The sequence below is a fragment of the Hemiscyllium ocellatum genome, chromosome 3, assembly GCF_020745735.1.
Source record: "Hemiscyllium ocellatum isolate sHemOce1 chromosome 3, sHemOce1.pat.X.cur, whole genome shotgun sequence".
NCBI lineage: Eukaryota > Metazoa > Chordata > Chondrichthyes > Orectolobiformes > Hemiscylliidae > Hemiscyllium > Hemiscyllium ocellatum.
In genome coordinates, this window is record NC_083403.1 from 68,003,400 (window position 1) to 68,020,451 (window position 17,052).

Here is a 17,052-nt window from a genome sequence, read left to right on the forward strand (position 1 = left end):
GAGGTAGGCAGCTAGTGCAGGTGTCTTTTGTGGATATACCCATTTCAAACAGGTATGCTGTTTTGGAAAATGTAGGGGGTGATGGATTCTCAGGGCAACGTAACACAAACAGCCAAGTTTCTGGTATTGAGACTGGCTCTAACGCAATGAGGGGTACGTTGGCTTCCAAGAGATCAATTGTGTTAGGGGATTCTGTAGTCAGAGGTACAGGCAAACGTTTCTGTGGCCAGCAGAGAAAAAGCAGAACGGTGTGTTGTTTCCATGGTGCCAGGATCAAGGATGTCTCAGAGAGGGTGCAGAATGTTCTCACAGGGGAGAGGGGCCAGCAAGAGGTCATTGTCCACATTGGAACCAACGACATTGGAAGGGAAAAGTTTGAGATTCTGAAGGGAGATTAGAGAGAGCGAGGCAGAAATTTAAAAAGAAGGACCTCAAGGGTAGTAATATCTGTATTACTCCCAGTGCTACGAGCTAGTGAGGGCAGGAATAGGAGGATAGAGCAGATGAATGCATGGCTGAGGAGCTGGTGTATGGTAGAAGGATTCACATTTTTGGATCATTGGAATCTCTTTTGGGGTAGAAGTGACCTGCACAAGAAGGACCGATTGCACCTAAATTGGAAGGGGACTAATATACTGGCGGGGAATTTTGTTAGAACTGCTTGGGAGGATTTAAACTATAAGGTGGGGGTGGGGGTGGGGTGGGGGGGGACCCAGGGAGATAGTGAGGAAAGAGATTGATCTGAGACAGGTACAGCTGAGAACAGAAGTGAGTCAAACAAACAAACAGTCAGGGACAAGGGAGGATAAGAAATTAAACTGCATTTATTTCAATGCAAGGGGCCTAACAGGGAAGGCAGATTAACTCAGGGCATGGTTAGGAACATGGGGCTGCGATATCATAGCAATTACAGAAATATGGCTCAGGGATGGGCAGGACTGGCAGCTTAATGTTCCAGGATACAAATGCTACAGGAAAGATAGAAAGGGAGGCAAGAGAGGAGGGAGAGTGGCATTTTTGATAAGGGATAGCATTACAGCTGTGCTGAGGAAGGATATTCCCAGAAATACATCCAGGGAAGTTATTTGGGTGGAACTGAGAAATAAGAAAGGGATGGTCACCTTATTGAGATTGTATTATAGACCCCCCCAATAGTCAAAGGGATATTGAGAAGCAAACTTGTAAGGAGATCTCAGCTATCTGTAAGAATAATAGGGTAGTTATGGTAGGGGATTTTAACTTTCCAAAAATCAACTGGAACTGCCATAGACAGCTTTAGACAGAAGAATTTTTTTAAGTGTGTACAAGACAATTTTCTAAGTTCAGTATATGGATGTACCTACTAGAGAAGGTGCAAAACTTGACCTACTCTTGGGAAATAAGGCAGGGCAGGTGACTGTGGTGTCGGGGGTGGGGGAGCACTTTGTGGCTAGCGACCATAATTCTATTCGTTTCAAAATAAGTGTTGGAAAAGGATAGACCAGATCTAAAAGTTGAAGTTCTAAATTGGAGAAAGGCCAATTTTGACAGTATTAGGCAAGAACTTCGGAGAGCTGATTGGAGGCAGATGTTCGCAGGTAAAGGGACTGCTGGAAAATGGGAAGCCTTCAGAAATGAGTTAACAAGAATCCAGAGAAAATATATTCCTGTCAGTGTGAAAGGGAAGGCTGGTAGATATAGGGAATGTTGGATGACTAAAGAAGTTGAGGTAAAAACAATGACTGCAGATGCTGAAAACCAGATTCTGGATTAGTGGTGCTGGAAGAACACAGCAGTTCAGGCAGCATCTGAGGAGCAGTAAAATCGACGTTTCGGGCAAAAGCCCTGCTTTATTCCTGATGAAGGGCTTTTGCCCGAAACGTCGATTTTACTGCTCCTCGGATGCTGCTAGAACTGCTGTGCTCTTCCAGCACCACTAATCCAGAATAAAGAAATTGAAGGTTTTGTTAAGAAAAAGAAGGAAGCATATGTCAGATATACACAGAGTAGATCGAGTGAATCCCTTAGAGTATAAAGGCAGTAGGAGTATACTTAAGAGGGAAATCAGGAGGGCAAAATGGAGACATGAGATAGCTTTGGCAAATAGAATTAAGGAAAATCCAAAGGGAATTTACAAATATATTAAGGACAAAAGGGTAACTAGGGAGAAAATAGGGCCCCTCAAAGATCAGCAAGGCGGCCCTTCTGTGGAGCCACAGAAAATGGGGGAATACTAAATGAATATTTTTGCATCAGTATTTACTGTGGAAAAGGATATGGACGATATAGACTGTAGGGAAATAGATGGTGGCATCTTGCAAAATGTTCAGATTACAGAGGAGGAAGTGGTGGATGTCCTGAAATGGTTAAAAGGTGGATAAATCCCCAGGACCTAATCAGGTGTACCCGAGAACTCTGTGGGAAGCTAGAGAAGTGATTGCTGGGACTCTTGCTGAGAAAATTGTATCATCGATAGTCACAGGTGAGGTGCCGGAAGACTGGAGGTTGTCAAACATGGTGCCACTGTTTAAGAAGGGCGGTAAAAACAAGCCAGGGAACTATAGACCGGTGAGCCTGACCTCGGTGGTGGGCAAGTCGTTGGAGGGAATCCTGAGGGACAGGATGTATATGTATTTGGAAAGGCAAGGCCTGATTCGGCATAGTCAACATGGCTTCGTGCGTAGGAAATCATGTCTCACAAACTTGATTGAGTTTTTTGAAGTAACAAATAAGATTGATGAGGGCAGGGTAGTAGATGGACTTCAGTAAGGCGTTCGACAAGGTTCCCCATGGGAGACTGATTAGCAAGGTTAGATCTAATGGAATACAGGGAGAACTAGCCATTTGGATACAGACAGTGGTGGTGGTGGAGGGTTGTTTTTCAGACTGGACGTCTGTGACCAGTGGAGTGCCACAAGGATCGGTGCTGGGCCCTCTACTTTTTGTCATTTACATAAATGATTTGGATGAGAGCATAAGAGGTATAGTTAGTAAGTTTGCAGTTAACACCAAATTTGGAGGTGTAGTGGACAGCGAAGAGGGTTACCTCAGATTACAATAGGATCTGGACCAGATGGGTCAGTGGGTTGAGAAGTGGCAGATGGAGTTTAATTCCAATAAATGCGAGGTGCTGCATCTTGGGAAAGCAAATCTTAGCAGGACTTATACACTTAACGGTAAGGTCTTAGGGAGTGTTGCTGAACAAAGAGACCTGGCAGTGCAGGTTCATAGCTCCTTGAAAGTGGAGTCGCAGGTAGGTAGGATAGTGAAGGCAGTGTTTGGTATGCTTTCCTTTATTGGTCAGAGTATCGAGTACAGGAGTTGGGAGGTCATGTTGCTGTATTGGACATTGGTCAGGCCACTGTTGGAAGATTGGGTGCAATTCTGGTCTCCTTCCTATCGGAAAGATGTTGTGAAACTTGAAAGGATTCAGAAAAGATTTACAAGGATGTTGCCAGGGTTGGACGATCTGAGCTACAGGGAGAGGCTGAACAGGCAGGGACTGTTTTCTCTGGAGCGTCAGAGGCTGAGGGGTGACCTTATAGAGGTTTACAAAATTATGAGGGGCATGGATAGGGTAAATAGACAAAATCTTTTCCCTGTGGTGGGGGAGTCCAGAACTAGACAGCATAGGATTAGGGTGAGGGGGGGAAAGATATAAAAGAGACTTAAGGGCAACTTTTTCACACAGAGGGTGGTACGTGTATGGAATGAGCTGCCACAGGATGTAGTGCAATTGCAACATTTAAAGAGGCATTTGGATGGGTATATGAATAGGAAGGGTTTGGAGGGATATGGGCCGGGTGCTGACAGGTGGGACTAGATTGGGTTCGAATATCTGGTCAGCATAGACAGGTAGGACCGAAGAGTCTGTTTCCATGCTGTACATCTCTATGACTCTACAAGTCAAGCAGACATGGTGTCAGCACATATCACTTAGGTTGTCTTGCAAGACTTCCAGCACTTTTTTATGGAACATGATTCTTCTTACAGAAGTCCTTTCTTCACCTCACATCCTACTCTTTCAATAAGGAGAAAGCGAGGACTGCAGATGTTGGAAATCAGAGTCAAAAAAGTGCTGCTGTACTGGAAAAGCACAGCAGGTCAGGCAGCATCCAAGGAGCGGAAGAGTTGACACTTTGAACTAAGTTCTTCATCAGGAATGTGGGGGATAAATGGTAGGACAAAGGTAGCTGAGAATGCAATAGGTGGAGAGTGATGGTGATATGTCAGAGGGGAGAGTGGAGCAGATAGGTAGGAAAGAGGATGGACAGGCAGGACAGTACAAGAGTGTGGTGCTGAGTTGGATCTGGGATAAGTTGGAGGCGAGGTGAGGTGAGGTGAGGGGAGGCGGGGGGGTGGGTGGAAGAGATGAGGATACTGACGAAATCAACATTGATCCCTTGGGGTTGGAGTGTCTCAAGGTGGAAGTTGAGGAGTTCTTCCTCCAAGTGTTGGGTGGCTAAAATCTGACATTGGAAAAGGCCCAGGACTTGCATGTCCTTGACAGAGTGGGAGGGGGACTTGAAGTGAAGTATTCGGCTTGAGGGCAATGGGGTTGTTTAGTGCATGTCCCCCTGAGATGTTTTCCGAAATGTTCCACAAGTTGGTGTCTTGTCTCCCCAATGTTGAGGCGGCCATTTCTGGAGCAACAGACACAGTGGATGGTGTGTATGGATGTGCAGGAAAATCTCTTTTGGATGTGGAAGAATCCTTTGAGACCTTCGATGGAGGTGGGGGGGGGGGGGGGGTGTTGCGAGGTGTGGGCACAGGTTTTATACCTCTTGTGGTGGCAATAAAAGGTGCTGGGTGTGGAGGGTGTGTTGGTGAGGGGCATGGACCTAACAAGGGAATCCAGAGGGAACAGTCTTTGCGGAATGCAGACAGGGGTGTGGATGGAAATATCTCTGGTGGTGGACTCTTTCAATAAAATGAAAATGTTCTTGACAATTTCAACGTTTCACTTCTGTTTGTTAAAGAGTCTGAAAAAAATGGGAAGGAAAGAAGCCATATAACAGGAGGCACCACCATTGTCTGTCATCCAACAAGAGATGAAGGCAAATAAGTACCCTCTATTCCATTTATGGTATTTAGCAATATGAATATAATGCAAGCAATTTGATATGCAATGTCACAACACAAATGCCATAGCAAAAAAAGAATTACTGCCAGTACAAACAGTACTCACATCCAATCTTATTCCCCAGAATTGCTGAATTCGAGCTAAGTTTTAAGTGCTAGTTGATGCAAGTAGTGGACAGCTATTTTTAATGAGCTATAGAGAGACCTAGGTCAGGTGGATTAATGAACAACAGAGCAGACAAAAGGGGTCTTGTTATCTACTCCTTATCCTACTTCTTATGCCAAATGAAGTTTGCCACAACTGTGAAGTAATTTATTTATGTAAAACAGAGAGACTTGGGGATATACATGTACAAATCTTTAAAAGTGGCTTGACAAGTTGGAGTCTGTTTAAAAAAAGGCATATGGTATCCTTAACTTTATAAAAGAGAGCAATTAAGTGCATTGGGGAAGTGATGATGAGCTTTTGTTCAGCTATTGTGAATCAGCTATTAAATATGGGATGGTAGGAAGGTAAAGAAAAAGTGCAAAGGAGCTGCAGAGGGCCATACTTTTCCTTCATTCTTCACCCTCATTTTCAGGTTGGGGGTTTAGCAGGTCAACAACACAAAAGGCAAAAAGTTAAAAGAGCTAACTTCAAAATGTGTGAAAGACAAAACAAAAACAAATAGATTGAAGTGGATGAATAATTTGACACAATATTCTCCAATAGAGGCGGACAATGCCATAGTTGCATCGGCACGCACAAATTATAGCCACAATGAATATAATATACTTACTAATGAAATTAATTTGGTAAAAAGAAATCCTAAAACAATGTAACGAATTATCCAGCTTTGCAGGCAATCGGATTTGTTTTTTTAAAAAATAGTCGTACCTTAGCTTTGGCCGTTGCGATGTTTTGTTTAATCCAACCTCCCCACCACCTACCAAAAAAAAACAGGAGAAATAATTGCAATTTTTAAAAAATGATGCTGCCTCACGCCGCTCACATTGTTTGAAAACAAACACTTACCTATTCGTCATTCTGCAGTTATGATATGCCCAACCTTACAACCATGAGAATTACAGCATGGATCAAACGGTTGCAGTCAAAAACTTTGCGTCATCTGAGTGGCTACAACACAAAATGGTCATGGCATCATTGCCACCGTGGCAAAAAAAAACATTATGGGAAAGGAAATGAACACTGGGCTTTACATTCTTAAAGAGTGACTAATTAACAAGAGACACTAACCCTGCAGTGTTAAGGTTGATTTATCTATGAGGAGCATGCGACTCACGCAAAATTGTATCAGTATTGTCGAATTAGCAGCTAAATCAAAATCACTCCCAGCACTATCCTGAAAGAGAAGGTAGAGACAAGTGTACAGCCAGCAGACAGCTACCCCGCGTGCTCCGGGCTCAGATAACCGTCAACGAGTGAAGGGAGCTGCAGGGGCTGACGTCGCACTCGCGACCCCGCCTCTACAGGCGGATCGTTTCCACGGGAACGTGACGTGATGCGTCAGTAACGTCCCATTGAGGCAACGGCGCGCGAAACTGACCAGCGGCGGCAAAAAGAACTCCTGGGAAACCATAGCAACCTGGGACCATGCGTGTGTGAGGGAGACGGGGGTTTGCGGCGAAGACATGACCCAGTCCGTCCTTGTCCAAGGTAAGCGGCTGAACTCCATCGTTGCCCCCGACATGGCGTCCCTCTCCCTACCTTGCACCTCCTGAGCTCACGGTGAAGCTGTGGGCCGACTCCTGCGGTGCCTGCATGCCGGCTGTTTTCCTCACCCATCTCCGGAGCAGATGGGAGTTGAACCTGGGTCTCCTGGTTCAGAGCTACGAACACCGCCGCTACAATTAGCCGACACACAGCGTTAACGCTGAAACCTGCAAGTTGCCGCCAGTGATTCTCTGCATCTCTAATCGACCTGCCTTTTAACATAACTTGCCAGTTCACTTCAGCTATGTGCTCTCCTTGTCGCCTTATTTTCACGATGGACATCCAGTCCCTGTACACCTCCCTCCCCCATCACGAAGGACTCAAAGCCCTCCGCTTCTTCCTTTCCCGCCGCACCAACCAGTACCCTTCCACTGACACCCTCCTTCGACTGACTGAACTGGTCCTCACCCTGAATAACTTCTCTTTTCAATCCTCCCACTTCCTCCAAACTAAAGGAGTTGCCATGGGCACCCGCATGGACCCCAGCTATGCCTGCCTCTTCGTAGGATATGTGGAACAGTCCATCTTCCGCAACTACACTGGCACCACCCCCCACCTTTTCCTCCGCTACATCGATGACTGTATCGGCGCTGCCTCATGCTCCCACGAGGAGGTTGAACAGTTCATCAACTTTACTAACACCTTCCATCCCGACCTGAAATTCACTTGGACTGTCTCAGACTCCTCCCTCCCCTTCCTAGACCTTTCCATTTCTATCTCGGGCGACCGACTCAACACAGACATCTATTATAAACCGACTGACTCCCACAGCTACCTGGACTACACCTCCTCCCACCCTGCCCCCTGTAAAAACGCCATCCCATATTCCCAATTCCTTCGTCTCCGCCGCATCTGCTCCCAGGAGGACCAATTCCAACACCGCACAGCCCAGATGGCCTCCTTCTTCAAGGACCGCAGATTCCCCCCAGACGTGATCGACGATGCCCTCCACCGCATCACCTCCACTTCCCGCTCCTCCGCCCTTGAGACCCGCTCCTCCAACCGCCACTAAGACAGAACCCCACTGGTTCTCACCTACCACCCCACCAACCTCCGTCATTTCTGCCACCTCCAAACGGACCCCACCACCAGGGATATATTTCCCTCACCTCCCCTATCATCGTTCCGCAAAGACCACTCCCTTCGTGACTCCCTCGTCAGGTCCACACCACCCACCAACCCAACCTCCACTCCCGGCACCTTCCCCTGCAACCGCAGGAAATGTAAAACTTGCGCCCACACCTCCTCCCTCACTTCCCTCCAAGGCCCCAAGGGATCCTTCCATATTCACCACAAGTTCACCTGTACCTCCACACACATCATCTATTGCATCCGCTGCACCCGATGTGGCCTCCTCTATATTGGGGAGACGGGCCGCTTACTTGCGGAACACTTCAGAGAACACCTCTGGGACGCCCGGACCAACCAACCCAACCACCCCGTGTCTCAACACTTTAACTTTCCCTCCCACTCCACCGAGGACATGCAGGTCCTTGGACTCCTCCACCGGCAGAACATAACAACACGACGGCTGGAGGAGGAGCGCCTCATCTTCCGCCTGGGAACCCTCCAACCACAAGGAATGAACTCAGATTTCTCCAGGTTCCTCATTTCCCCTCCCCCCTACCTTGTCTCAGTCGGTTCCCTCAACTCAGCACCACCTTCCTAACCTGCAATCCTCTTCCTGACCTCTCCGCCCCCACCCCACTCCGGCCTATCACCCTCACCTTGACCTCCTTCCACCTATCACATCTCCATCGCCCCTCCCCCAAGTCCCTCCTCCCTACCTTTTATCTTAGCCTGCTTGGCACACTCTCCTCATTCCTGATGAAGGGCTTATGCCCGAAACGTCGAATTTCCTATTCCTTGGATGCTGCCTAACCTGCTGTGCTTTAACCAGCAACACATTTTCAGTTCACAATTTCCCCTCCGAGTAATTTCAGGCGGCTCTGTTTTCCCCACGGGCAATTATGAGGGAATAAAAACATAGCTGCCTGAAATGATTTGGGAGATTGGATTGACCTATACATTAATCTAGATATCAGGGGCTATCATAGATTAGATGCTAGCAACGAGAAAGAAAAATAAACTCCGTGACCTGTGGTTGACTAGGATTGTTAACGATTCTATTAAACCAAATTTAAAAATGTACATTATTGTACAAAGAAAGGTGGTAGGTCAGAACATTGGACAGAATATAAAAAGCATCAAGGAATGACTAAAAACGGATCAAGAAGTACAAGAGAAAACTAGCCAGAAGTACAAAAAACAAAAGGCAAGAGTTTCTATAAATATTTTAACACAGTGTTGACAAAGTGGCAGGTGAATTGGCCATGCTAAATTGCCCGTAGTGTTAGGTAGGGGGTAAATGTAGGGGTACGGGTGGGTTGCGCTTCGGCAGGTCGGTGTGGACTTGTTGGGCCGAAGGGCCTGTTTCCACACTGTAATCTAATCTAATCTATAATGAAAAATAAGAAACTGCCAGATGAATTAACAGGTATTTTGTATCTAACTTCATGATAAAGGATACAAGTAACATTCCAGAAGCATTGCTAAATCAGTAAATTGGAAGGGAGAGGTACTCCAGAAATTACAGTCATCAGAGGTAGTAGTAAGTAAACTGTTGGTGCTGCGGACTGGTAACTGCCTGTGTCTAGATGGACTTCATCCCAGGGATTTAAGAATGGCTAGTGAGATAGGTAATGTATTGGTTTTAATGTTCTAAAACACTTTTGATTTTAGCATCGTGCTTTAATTTGAAGGATGATAAATGTCACTTCTTCATTCAAAAATTGAGTGGGATAGAAAGTAGGAACATATAAGGCAATCAGTTTAACAGCCATCATACTGAAAAATGAAAAACTATTAGTAAAGAAGTTATAACTTCAATAAGTTCAAGATAATTGAGGAAAATCAGCATAGTTTTGTGAAAGGGAAATCATGTTTGATCAATCGATTGGAGGAGCAAACAGGTTTTGTGACTGCAAAGGGAACCAGTTTTGTATTGTACTTGCAATTTCCAGAAAGTATTTTATAAGGTGCCATGTCAAGGGTTATTGCAAAAAACTAAAGCTCATAGTTTAGGGGGGACAATTTTATCATACATAGAAGATTAGCTGGTTAACAGGAAACAGAATGTAGAGTTCAGTTGATCTTTTACATATCGTCAACCTAAAAAAAATCTTTAATGAGTGATGTGCCACAGGGTTAGATGCTGGGAGGCCTCAACTATTCATTACAACAACTTAGATGAAAGTCAGAAGGCATGGTTGTCAAAATTGATGAGAATTCAAAGACCAGTTTTGAAGAAAACACCAGGGCAGTGCAAAAATATATTGATAGGTAAAGTGAGTGGGTAAAGATGTGGCAATTGGAATATAATGTGAGAAAATGTGCAGTTGTACATTTTGACAGAAAGAATAAAAAACATAGTATATAAATGATGAGATATTTCAGAACTCTGAGATGCAGACAGATCTGGACATTCTAAGGTACAAATCACAGAAATTTATTATACAGGTACTCCAAGTAATTAGGAAAGCTGATAGAATGCTGTCATTTATCACTAGAGGAATTGAGTACAGAAATAGCAACATTATTCTCAGTTGTAAAGGGCTCTCGTGACATGCCATCTGGATTCCTGCATACTGTATTGGTCACCTTTATTTAAGAAAAGATATAATGCATTGCAGGCAGATCAGAAAGGTTTGTTAGATGAATACCTGGACTCCACAAATTGTCTTCTGAAGAGAGATTGAACAGACCCCAGGCTTGTATCTGCTGACATTTAGAAGAAGAAGAAGAAACTTGACTAAAACACAGAATCTTGAAAGGGTAGATATGAAGAAAATAATTCCTCTTCTAGGAGAATCTAGAACTAGAGATCACTGTTTAAAAATCAGGGGTTACCCATTTAAAATTAGGATTAGGTAATTTTCTTTTCCTACAAAGATTATGAACAGGTTATTTAATAGAATCACTACAGCGAGGAAACAGGCCATTTGGCCCATCGAATCCATCCTGAAGAGCACCCTTTTAGATCCACCCAGCTCCCTTACCCTGGAACTGTAGATTCTTGCAAAGAAAGAGGTTGAAATGTTATTGGGCAGATCGGAATGTGGATTTCAGTTCCAATCAGGTCAGCCGTGATCTCTCTGAACAGTGTTATAGGGGTTGAATGGCCTACTCCTGCTCCTGATCCATATAAGCTGCACTCTTCACTTTAACCTCTTCTACTCCCTTCCCCCATTCTCATGCAATGCCTTCTTGAAATTCCTTTTGGAGTGCAATGAATTAGAAATCACTGAACTGACCAGAATTTTCACACTTATTAATTACTGCAATGTGTGAGTGAAATCTAAAATAGCATATTTTCAAATATAACCAAAGTTGTTTCAGAGAGTTGGTAAAATGTATACACAAAAGGACCCTGCCTTGAGTAATTTAGTTAATGTGGAATGCACGTGGCCAACCGAGCTCTTTTGATTTTGGACATTTGTTACTTATTTTCCCAGTATTTTGTCTCTTCTGATTATTTTGTGTTTCTCACTCCCTTTTGCCTCTCCCATGGGATTTTTTTTATGTCATCTAATCTGAAGACAAATACAAAGAGGTGTGACAGAGTGCCTCAGCAATTAGCACTGCTGCCTCACGGCGCCAGGGACCCAGGTTCAATTCCACCCTCAGTGACTGTCTGTGTGGAGTTTGCACATTCTCCTGTATCTGTGTGGGCTTCCTCCCACAATCCAAAACTGTGCAGGTTAGGTGGATTGGCTATGCTAAATTGCCCATATGTCCAGGGCTGTGCAAGTTGGTGGTTTAGCCATGGGAAATTCAGGTTTACAGGGCTAGGGTAGCTGGGTGGATCTAAGAGGGTGCTGTTCAGAATGGACTTGATGGGCCAAATGGCCTGCTTCCTCACTGTAGTGATTCTGTGAAATTACTTGTTCAAAATTTCTGTTGTTTTGTTTTTCCCTGTTATTAATACCCTTGTGGAGACAAAGTTGACTTTAGATATGCTCTATCTTTTTTATATACACTGTTTTAATTCTTTTCACTAGTTTTATCTCTTTCTCCAGTCTCTCCCTGTTTATACTTTTGTAGTACTCCTTTGTTGGATTCTAATGTTTTCCTAATCTCTTGGCATACAATTGCTTTTTGTAGCATTGTGCATATTTTCTCTCAATTTTATTCCACTCTTAACTTCTGGCTGACTACAGATGGTGTCTTCATATGGTAGGGTCTGTGGGATACAGAGAGGGACCACAGTATTGAACAGTAAAATATATGGAGTGGAAACAGTGATTGGATACAGAAGGCAAGGTGGTGAGACAAGATGGTAATCTTTCCATATTGAGGGATGATGTTTGAAGATGATTGTGAGCTTTAGGAGATAACTGAGGAGTAAAGAGGCTTGGGTTTCCCAATACCCCTCATGCCTTTAATCGCTCCAGGGCCAGGAAAGCAGTTTTCTTCAATGTCAAATTTGTGATAAGGCATTGTATTTAAATGATAGATGATACTTATCCCACACTGTTAAAACAGAAAAAATCATCATCATTATGAAAGAAACTGGGAAAATAGGTTGGAAAAAGGCTGCTGTGGTACAGATCTCTAGACCTTCCTCATAGTAGCCTGATTCCACTTCTCCCCTTCCCGCTCCTCAGGGGATGCAGGGTATCTTTTGTTCTCAATCTTCAGCCTAACCCCAGGCTTCAGAGACCTCTGTTAGAGGGTGCTATACTGTTGTATCCTTTCTCAGACGTGGTATTTTTGGAAGTAAAATGTCTGATTGTTTCAGATTTTTGCAGACAGAACTTTGTGAGTTTGGTATGATTCCACTAAACATGATATGTCCAATTCTGATTATGGAAAAAAAAAGAAACTGTCAAGCATTGAAAGCAGTGCTGAAATGAGCAAGTACTGATTTTTGGAAGGGGACAGGTTTAGCATTAAATTATTGGCACTGCTAGAGACTAGAACCCGCTTGCGTATTCCCGAAAGTCAGGACGATAAAACTAATGCAAATTTGCCATGCACACCAAGTCAAGGAACAGAATTCATAGAGATGTACAGACCCTTCAGTCCAAATCATCCATGCCAACTAGATATCCTAACTTAATCTAGTCCCATTTGCCAGCAATTGGCCTGCATCCCTCTATACCCTTCCTATTCGTATTATCATAGAGTCATAAAGATGTACAGCATGGAAACAGACCCTTTGGTCCAACCCGTCAATGCCAACCACATATCCCAACCCAATCTAGTCCCACCTGCCAGCACCCTGCCCATATCCCTCCAAACCCTTCCTATTCATATATCCATCCAAATGCCTTTTAAATATTGCAATTGTACCAGTCTCCACCACTTCCTCTGGCAGCTCATTCGATGCCTATGCTACCCTCTGTGTTAAAAAGTTGCCCTTTAGATCTCTCTTATATCTTTCCACCCTCACCCTAAACCTATGCCCTCTAGTTCTGGACTCCCTGACGCCAGGGAAAGGACTGTCTATATATCCTATCCATGCCCCTCATAATTTTGTAAACCTCTATAAGGTCACCCCTCAACCTCCGACGCTCCAGGGAAAACAGCCCCAGCCTGTTCAGCCTCTCCTTTATAGCTCAAATCCTCCAACACTGGCAACATCCTTGTAAATCTTTTCTGAATCCTTTCAAGTTTCACAACATCTTTCTGATAGGAAGGAGACCAGAATTGCACGCAATATTCCAACAGTGGCCTAACCAATGTCCCGTACAGCTGCAACATGACCTCCCAACTCCTGTACTCAATACTCTGACCAAGGAAAGCATACCAAACGCCACCTTCACTATCCTATCTACCTGCGACTCCACTTTCAAGGAGCTATGAATCTGCACTCCAAGGTCTCTTTGTTTAGCAACACTCCCTAGGACCTTACCATTAAGTGAATAAGCCCTGCTAAGATTTGCTTTCCCAAAATGCAGCACCTCGCATTTATCTGAATTAAACTCCATCTGCCACTTCGCAGCCCACTGGTCCAGATCCTGTTGTCATCTGAGGTAACTCCCTTCGCTGTCCACTACACCTCCAATTTTGGTGTCATCTGCAAACGTACTAACTGTACCTCTTATGCTCACATCTAAATCATTTATGTAAATGACAAGAAGTAGAGGACCCAGCACCGATCCTTGTGGCACTCCACTGGTCACAGGCCTCCAGTCTGAAAAACAACCCTCCATCACTACCCTCTGTCTTCTACCTTTGAGCCAGTTCTGTATCCAAATCCGATGCCTTTTAAATGTGGTAATTGTACCAGCCTCTAACATTTTCTTTGGCAGTTCATTCCATAAACAGACCATCATGTGTGAAAATGTTGCCCTTTATATCTTTTGTCTCTCTCCTTAAACCCATGTCCTCTAGTTCTGAGCTCTCCCACCCCAGAGAAAAGACTTTGTCTATTTATCCTATCCGTCGACCTCATAACCTTATAACATTTCATAAGGTCACCCCTCAGTCTCTGACACTCTAGGGAAAACAGCCCAACTTATTCAGCCTCTCGCTCTAGCTCATATCCTACAAGCCTGGCAACATCCTAGTCAATCTTTTCTAAAACCTTTCAAGTTTCACAACATTTTTCCAGTAGGAAGGACACCAGAATTGCAAGCAATATTCCAAACAAGGCCTAACTAATGTCCTGTACAACTGCAACATCGCCTCCCAACTCTAAATGTTCTGTCCAATAAAGGAAAACATACCAACCATCTTCTTTACTGTCCAATCTACCAGCAACTCTACTTTCAAGGAATTATGAACTTGCACTCCAAGGCCTCTGTTCAGCAACACTCCATTGGACCTTACCATTAAATGTATAAGTCCTGTTCTGGTTTGCTTTTCCAAAACACAGCACCTTGCATTTATCTAAATTAAACTCCATCTGCCACTTTACCCAGTGACAATTGACCCTTAAATTTCGTACACAAGCACAGATGGAAACATTTTACTTTGCTTTATTTTATAATAACCTCTACATCTGTGCACTAAATAGCACTAAATTATTTGGGTTCATCTGGAAGATTTAAATTACATTCTCTCCCATACAGGCCTCTTAACAAGCTTATTTGTTACGTTGGGGTCCATTAATTGCTGGTGAGCAAGTTCCTCCATTAGACCCTTTGAAAATTCCAAATTGTCCTAGAGATGGCAGATCCAGTGCCACATCCACATCTCTCACCATGGCAATTCAAAATTCAGCCCTGAGTGTTAGGAGTCAGAATCACATTGGTAGTTTGAAGAGACGTGGGATTCAGATGTGTCGGAGGATTAGTCTTGAAGATATGTATAAGATAATGAATTATATGAAAAACACAAATTGGCATTATGACTTTAAAATTAACAATGGGAGAACAGCATGCAATCAATATAGTAAAACATAAATTTAATGATATGAGTAAGTACTTCCGAGTGAATGAATTAATGAAGATGTGTTCAATTGCTTTCATTTGTGCAAAACAATCTGGGAAAATTTCTTTCAGTCTTTTGGGAGCTACATGATTTGATTCTGAGGTCACCCAGGTATGCAGTAGGGCTTGAAAGAAAAGCAAACAATTTGAAAACACCTCAGTGATCCAATTCATTTTCTTGATTAGATTAGATTAGATTCCTTACAGTCTGGAAACAGGCCTTTCGGCCTAACAAGTCCACACCGACCCTCCGAAGAGAAATCCATCCCCCTATATTTACCCCTGACTAATCCACCTAACACCACGGGCAATTTAGCATAGCCAATTCATCTGACCTGCATATCTTTGGACTGTGGGAGGAAACTGGAGCACCTGGAGGAAATCCACGCAGACACTGGGAGAATGTGCAAACTCCACATAGACAGTTGCCCGAGGTGGGAATTGACCCCAGGTCTCTGGTGCTGTGAGGCAGAAGTGCTAACCACTGAGCCACCGTGCCACCCCTTTCTTTTCAGAAGGTGATTGAAGTTGCATATATTAATGATTCATTTTATTTATTTATTATTTTTCTCTGAAAGGATTGTTCCTTATTGAAATAAGTGACTAATGTCTAACAGGATATTATGCATCTTGTACAAAATAATAAGCATATACTGAAGCATATTGTTAATTTTATTGGTTATTATTTGTTGGACAACAGACGTGCAATTGACTACAGCTGAGTGTGTTTGCAAATTCTAAAACTATTTGTGATTGAATCTTGTTTTGTCACATGCCAGTGTATGCAATGACACTGTGTCCTGCCACCATTAGAATGTTTAGCACTAAGCACACCTAATGAGAAATGTTCCCAGTACTTGGGTATCTCCTGAACTTGGAGCATATGACTCATATTGGATTGCAACTTTAATCAACTTAATGGCATAACAAATGTAATACAGACATGAAATTCACTGCAAGTATGGAATATTACTTAATACCTGAAATTTGTGTGTAAGGAACTAATTCTCGGCGTTCTCCCCGCTTACCTCTTTCCCCCCCCGCCTCCCCTACTACCTTTGAATAAGTCCCAAACATAGAATCAGAAAGGTATACATTGGTGGTATTTTTGCAAACAATAATTTCATGTTTTCACTCTTGCCAGTGGGCCAATGTGGCAATCAAGTTGGCTGCAGATTCTGGGACTTGGTTTTACGAGAGCATGCAAATGTGAATAAGGTAAATAAGCAGTGATACTCATGATTTTTTCCAAGTGGAAATAGAAATATATTTAGACATCGCTTAACACCTACAACCCATGGGACTATACTCAGATGTGATCTCATGACATTTGGAGTGGTGGAAGAAAATATTAGTCAGGAATACTGTATATGCAAAGTACAGAAAGCTTTCAACAACTGGCATGATTTCATAAGTTGCTAATTAATAAAGTAAAAGTGACTTGTTCCACTCCCCTTAAGAGTTTTCGACAAATTAAGTACATATTATTTTGACTTGATTACTTGTATCTTAATATAGGAGCTTTTATTACTTGGATAAAGGAATTGGTTAGATTTTACAATAGCTGATTAGATTAGATTCCCTACAGTATGAAAACAGGCCATTTGGTCCAACAAGTCCACACCAACCCTCCGAAGAGTAACCCATCCAGACCAATTCCCCTACCCTATATTTACCCCTGACTAATGCACCTAACACTATGGGCAATTTAACATGGCCAATTCACCTAACCTGTGCATCTTTGGACTGTGGGAGGAAACCGGAGCATCTGTAGGAAACCCACGCAGACACTGGGAGAATGTGCAAACTTCACACAGACAGTCACGCAAGGCAGGAATC

The 17,052-nt window shown here is 43.5% G+C and overlaps 2 protein-coding genes across 3 annotated transcripts in view; one reads left to right on the plus strand and one right to left on the minus strand.

Moving 5' to 3' along the window:
• The window catches only part of LOC132805817 (BSD domain-containing protein 1-like), a 37,299-nt gene extending 30,838 nt beyond the window's left edge, over window positions 1-6,461 (minus strand). The window contains exons 1-3 of the mRNA XM_060821107.1: window positions 6,299-6,461; window positions 6,077-6,178; window positions 5,939-5,987 (exon numbers count right to left, since the gene is read on the minus strand). Coding sequence (XP_060677090.1) covers window positions 5,939-5,987; window positions 6,077-6,087 — 60 coding nt within the window. The 5' untranslated portion in view covers window positions 6,088-6,178; window positions 6,299-6,461. The remainder of the gene's footprint in view (window positions 1-5,938; window positions 5,988-6,076; window positions 6,179-6,298) is intronic.
• A 143-nt stretch (window positions 6,462-6,604) lies between these two features.
• tube1 (tubulin, epsilon 1) overlaps window positions 6,605-17,052 on the plus strand; it is a 43,373-nt gene continuing 32,925 nt past the window's right edge. For both annotated transcript variants that reach the window (XR_009640962.1, XM_060821118.1), the window contains exons 1-2: window positions 6,605-6,718; window positions 16,358-16,431. Coding sequence is in view for 1 of the 2 variants with exons in the window: in XM_060821118.1 (XP_060677101.1) it covers window positions 6,694-6,718; window positions 16,358-16,431 (99 nt within the window). In the remaining variant the exon portion in view is untranslated. The remainder of the gene's footprint in view (window positions 6,719-16,357; window positions 16,432-17,052) is intronic.